This window comes from Echinops telfairi, unplaced genomic scaffold, assembly GCF_000313985.2.
Source record: "Echinops telfairi isolate 266 unplaced genomic scaffold, ASM31398v2 ScPeMD7_1713;HRSCAF=2227, whole genome shotgun sequence".
NCBI classification, from domain to species: domain Eukaryota; kingdom Metazoa; phylum Chordata; class Mammalia; order Afrosoricida; family Tenrecidae; genus Echinops; species Echinops telfairi.
In genome coordinates this window covers 4,441,391-4,447,504 of record NW_022105611.1, presented here as the reverse complement: position 1 = coordinate 4,447,504, position 6,114 = coordinate 4,441,391, and the positions used below count along the sequence as shown (strand labels likewise).

The window sequence follows — 6,114 nt, the reverse complement described above, 5'->3', positions numbered from 1 at the left end:
TTATGACGTTATTTCTAGCTGTATATTCTCTGTGTACCTCTCACTGCTTACTCTCTTGCATCCAAAATGGGTACACTTTACTGAAAAGAACAAAAAATATTGGGTCAGAGGGGAGTTAGTAGGGACAAATGATGCCTGCAGCTATTTATTTCTTATTAAATGATAATAAATGAACTTCACTTGAAATGGTAGTCCATGTACAATAATTTTATACAGTAGTGTTTATAAAGTTAAATTTAGTGAGCTATGACTTCAAAACATGACCCAGAAACATCTATTTTTTTATTCCCTGAATTTTTCTGTATTTTTAATTCTGGTGCACTTTCAGCGAGTTGGAAATCTGTTTCTATTTTTTGCTAACTTTTAGTTCTAAAAAAACCTTTACCGTTTTTTGACATAATTTAATTGGGATTCATTATTCATTATTTTAGTTGTTTGTTCATGTTTATAATTACTTAAGGGTTTTCTGTAAAAAGGCTTCTGATATCTGACATTTGTCAAACATTTTCTCTTATAATAGAATCAGGCAATCTTTTGAAAAACTGAATAGGTGATTATTTTTGCATGCATAACTGATTAAAATATTTGACCAAAAAGTTTTGGCCAAGAGGGCCTGTGTCCTCCTGCATTCTGTACGGTACATCTCTGTTGAGCGCTTCCTTCTTTCTAGTATATGAAGATAGGTAAGAAAGCATTGCTACCAAATCATAGACAATTCTATTTAATAAAAATATCACTGAGACAGCAGTCAGTGTGAGGCATGAAAAAAAAAGAATTTATAAATTATCAAGGTGACATATGGGAGGGAGGGGAGGAAATGAGGAGCTAATGCCGGGGGCTCAAGTAGAAAGAAAATGTTTTGAAAATGATGACAACATATGTACAGATGTGTTTGACACAATGGATATATGAATGGATTGTGATAAGAGCTGTAAAAGCCTTCAATAAAATAAAACAAAATTAAATAGGAAAAAAATATATATCACTGAGAGGCTAAAAACCAGTGACTTAGCTACTCACTGTAAAGAGATGTTGCTGTGGTCCAATGACTATATTCTTAATGTTTTCTGATCCTGGCTTGTGATAACCTATTAAATTTCCTAATAAGCCCTCATAATTATGAAAATATATATATCAAAAGATGAACCCATTGTTTGAACATATCCTGCATCTAAATCTAGTCACTTCTGAAGGTAATGTTTCCATCTCTCTCACCCTTTCGCCCAAGGATTCTGCTCACTTGGATTTACAACACATCAACAGAGCAATTGGGCAGCTTAAGGGACACAACCACCGAGCCCAGATGGTGTAGTGGGTTGTGCATTGGGGTACTAAGCACAATGTCAGCAATTTAAGATCTGCATCTGCTGCTTAGTGGAAAGATGAGGCTTTCTAATCCTGTAAGACTTACAGTCTTGGAAAAGCACAGGGGTAATTAAATGTGTCCCTCCAGTCCAGTCCATCTGTGTGCTAGAATCAACGTGATGGCCATGAGGTAGGGACCCAATTGTGTTCCTTTTAAATATTTTTTGAGTTTCGAAACAAAAGAGTCTGTGGGGTCAAGATCACAGGTATAGCCTAGATTGGATAAGGTTTCCCCATGAGACTGGTTACCTGTGCTTCCCTGAAAGAATCAGCAGGTGCGTTTTAAGATGAGAAAGAAATTCCTCAGAACTGTTTTCCTTATTTTTCCTAGCATTGTAGTTTTCTTTTTTCAAAACCTCCTTATACTAATCATACATGATTATCTTGTGTCTTTAAGAAAATCTATCAAGATTACGCACAGGAGTGAAAACAACACTAAGACTCCTTCCTGAGCTGACCTCTCTGTCTTGATTCTAACTGGCCCAGTAAAGCCCCTGATAAACCACTCTTTGGACTGGACCGATTTTTTTGTTTGTTTGTTTGTTTGTTTGTTTTGAAGGTACATTAATGATACTAAGAAAATAAGAGTACTGAGAGACTTTGTGGGCAGCTATCCCCTGTTCACAGAGACATATTTAAACATATTTTGTTTAGAATAAAACCGTGCATTTGTGACATGGAAATTTGAATTAAAAATTGAGATGAGATACCATATGCACAATTCCTAGAGTTTAATTTTGCAGATGGGATTCCAACAGTATTATATTATTTACTGGTTTGTCAATAGATGTGCTGGCTATGTGAACAACTGTGTGCATGTAGCTCCTACTACTCAAAATGTCCTACCATCAAAGTCACACCAGAATTCTAACTCATTCTCCTATTTAATGCAAGAGTGGTTTTTTAGGACACCTTCCCTGACTCTCTTGGCATAGTTCAGACATTCTTTCCCCAAGACTCCATTGTATATTTGGTATAATATTATTTTAAAACATTATTATTGAAATAATTTGTTAACAGATACACCTTCTGTTCCAGTTATTTCTTTTAGAGCAGAGACGTTTTTTTTCTTATTTAGTTTTTTACCTCCAGTGCCTATACCACTGGCATGGCCTTGGATGGCATGTAATTGAGAAATAGCTGTGAACATCTACTCAGGACAGAACTTGGGATATACAAAGCGTGAATCTAGGAAAACTGGACGTGGTTGAAATGAACAATGTCACAGACTGCTAAAAGGACCGAGCAACTTCTCTTGGAAGAAGTTCAACCGAAGTGCTCCACAGACACAAGCTGGCCAGATGTCACCTTCCGTATCTTGGACAGGATATCCAGAGCGGCTTTACCCCGCCGAAGAGCGTCATGCTTGATAAAGTAGAGAGGCCACAAACAAGAAGGCGGCTCTCAACCACATGGAGTGACACAGTGCTGCGATAACGGGCTCCAACAGAGGACCGCTTGTGAGCACGGTGCAGCACTGGGCACGGTTCCTTTCTGTTGTGTCTATGGTTGCTAGGATTCAGCACTGACTTGATGGCACCAAAACCCAAAAAGATATATTTACACGAGTGTATACACATAAAAGATACCACAGTGTCTACTCTCTAGAGCTTGTGATCATGTCAGAAAAATAAAACACAAATAGAAACAATTACTGAGTTCCCAAGCCCCATGCTCCCAAGTAAGCTAAATAATTTAACATCTGAACTATTGAATCTACTCTTTACAGAATTTTCATAAATAATAGGTGTAGTGGTTATGTGTTGGGCTGATAACCACAAGGTCTGCAGTGTAAAACCATCAGCTGCTCGGTGGGAGGAAAATGAGGCTTTCTGCCCTATGACAAGTTAGAGGCTCAGAAGCCCACAGCGGCAGTTTGGCCCTGTCCTGGAAGATCACTATGAGCCAGAATCTGCTCCATGGCAGTGACTTTGAGTTTGAGCTTTAAATAACATCTTAATTTATTAAATGTATCTCTGGGGTTTCTCCTATACTAAATTAAGATTTTAGCAGTCTTACTACCTAATCATCTCTCTCTTCTAATTTCTAAGAACAGTAATATCATTTGAATTTAAATTTACACCCAGGATTTTGTCTTACTGCTTTCCTACATATTATTCATATGCCACAACTCTTCTATGACTGCATTTCCTGCATTTTCTTTCCCCCTTTGTTTGATTTTTTTAAGTACCCATCACTAATTATACCAAACTTTTTAACAAGGATGGAATCGTTTTCCTAGCGAACCCCCTTCATACGGCTCTTATCTTCTTTCACACTCATGAGGATGTTCGCCATTTATTCTTTGTCCAGGAACACATTAATTCACTCAGTAAACCTTTTCGATCTGCTCATATGTGTTTTCGGTACTGTATCAGATTCCAGGATTACAGACATTGAGCTAACTAAAACAATCCCTGCATGTCAGTTTATCATAATAGTCACATAAACAAACGACTTTAATATGTTGTGATGGGGGCAACCCAAAAAAGCACTAAATCTATGTCTATTGCATGTGCAATGTTTAACGTGTGCTACAATTAAATAAAAATGCTCTAAAGGAAATGTGGCTGTTGAGAAGATAATATTTGGCTTCATGAAATAAGTCCAGAATAGCATAAAGGCACCTATTCGGCACGTTATGTCTGTAGGGTACACTTCAAGTTTTCAAAACTGGGTGAGGTCAGATATAGAAAGATTCTTATGGGCAGCAGTAGTCTGAATAAGTGAAGGTATCAGGGGATTTTAGACTGTGACCTCTATGAACACAGACAAGGACCCTGGTGGTCCGTCGTCAAGTACTTGGCTGCGAACTGCAAAGCAGACAGTTTAAAGCCACGAGCGTTCTATGGGAGAATGATGTCGCAGCCTGGTCCTGTACAGATTTATGTCTCGGGAAATTTCAGGGCAATTTTGCTTCATCCTCCATGGCCTCTATGAATCCAGATCAATTTACCAGCTGACGATTTATGAATACAGACTGTCGGAATATTCTTGCCACACCCTGAGATTTCTGAGCAATTGCCAGTAGGTTAGGGCACTTAGCGTTCATCAAATAATTAAAAAACTGGGTTAACAGTTAACACTGTTCTAGAGAGGACCATCTTTTTGCACGATCAGAGGAGTAACTGTGAATGCAATAAAACCAAACCAAACTCACTGCCATCAAGGAGAAGCCGACTCATAGCAACCCGATAGGGCAGGACGGCACCACCTCTGAGTTTCTGAGCCGGTAGCTCTGCACAGGAGGAAGAAGCCCCATCGTTCTCCCATGGAGTGCTTGGTGGTTTCAAACTGCTAACCTTGCTTTTATCAGCCCAATGAATAACACTATATCACGAGGCTCCATGAGAATCGAAAAATCCATGGATCCTATATACTGGGCACTGTGATATCTACAGCTATCAGTTATAAACCACAAAACATTGAAGCAAGTCAGTATTGCTTACCTCTTTTGCCAAAACTGAAACTAGGAGTTTGGGGTATTCACTGTAGTTTTCCCAAGATCTTACTTAAGAGCAGAGCTGACTTTCAAATACAAGCATCTGACTCCAACCTAGTCTGCAATATACTAATAAGAATCAAGATGGATATTGTTGCCGGTAATAACAAGAAAAAGTAAACATATTGAAATGTCTTTCTGTTTCAGACCCAGAGTCCTTTGAGGACTACATTAAATCCTACCTGGAACAAGCCAGTCAGATCTGGCAATGGCTCCTGGGGGCCGCTGTGGCAGGGGCTGTCCTCACTGCCGGGCTTGCAGGAATCGCCCGCTTGCTGTGTCGGGCCAGGAGAAAGCGGCTCCCGGAAGAAAAGCAGCGCCTCCTCCTGGAAAAACAGGGTTATCACAGCTTGTTGTCCCAGAGCCATTTATAAACGGTCTCGCCATTAGAGTAGCGCATAAGAGCCTGATCTTATTTGAACTCGTAGTGGTGGTCAAATCCATTCTCAGAATTGTAATCTAGCAAGTGCCTGGTGTACGGCCATCACCTCGACACAGGGAAAACACATTTATGCTCGCCTTCATACTTTGGCTCCGCACTCTGACAATTTCCCTTAAGCCCATATTTCAAAAAAAAAAATTTTGATGCCATTTGATAAAGTCTTACAAATAACTGAAATAAAATGTCCTTTAAAAAGTTTAAATAATTATGAGTGTTGCTTCTTAGTTATTTAACAACATATTTTATTGCCACCCCCACCCCCCACCCCAGTTTCGATTTTATTGTGATTTGGGCGAAGGTTTACAGAACACATTAATTTTCCATCCAACGTGTGTACACAATTTGTTTCACATTAGTTGCAAGCACCTCAATGTAACAGGACTCTTTCCACCTCCCCCCTGGGTCCCTGTCTCCATTCATGTTTCCTTGCCTGCTGAGTTTTGTTTTGGGGAAAATGATGTACTTGATGGTTCGGAGGAGCATATTTTTCACAGGTGTTTATGCCCTTGGCAGGCTTGTCTACTCTGACTGAACAGCGATCCCCAGGGGTGGGCTGAGGTCCATATGGGGTTCCCTCAGTCTCTGTCACTCTGGTCATTTTTATGGTTTTGAATGTTGCCCTACATTTTTCTCTTATTCTGTCTAGGACCTTCAAGTGTAACCCTGATCAGAGTGATAGATATTGACTAGTGGACATCACCTGGTTCTAATGTCAAGCTAATCGAAGTTGTGTTTCACATGGTCCATTAGTCCATTGGATTAATTGTTTCTTTGAGACTTACTTTTCTTTTTTTTTTTTTTTACT

The 6,114-nt window shown here is 39.4% G+C and overlaps 1 protein-coding gene across 1 annotated transcript in view; it reads left to right on the top strand.

Moving 5' to 3' along the window:
* Window positions 1–5,445, top strand: part of TYR (tyrosinase) — a 122,383-nt gene extending 116,938 nt beyond the window's left edge. The window contains exon 5 of the mRNA XM_004708892.2: window positions 5,015–5,445. Within this exon, the coding sequence (XP_004708949.1) occupies window positions 5,015–5,241 (227 nt within the window). The 3' untranslated portion in view covers window positions 5,242–5,445. The remainder of the gene's footprint in view (window positions 1–5,014) is intronic.
* Window positions 5,446–6,114: the final 669 nt, after the last annotated feature.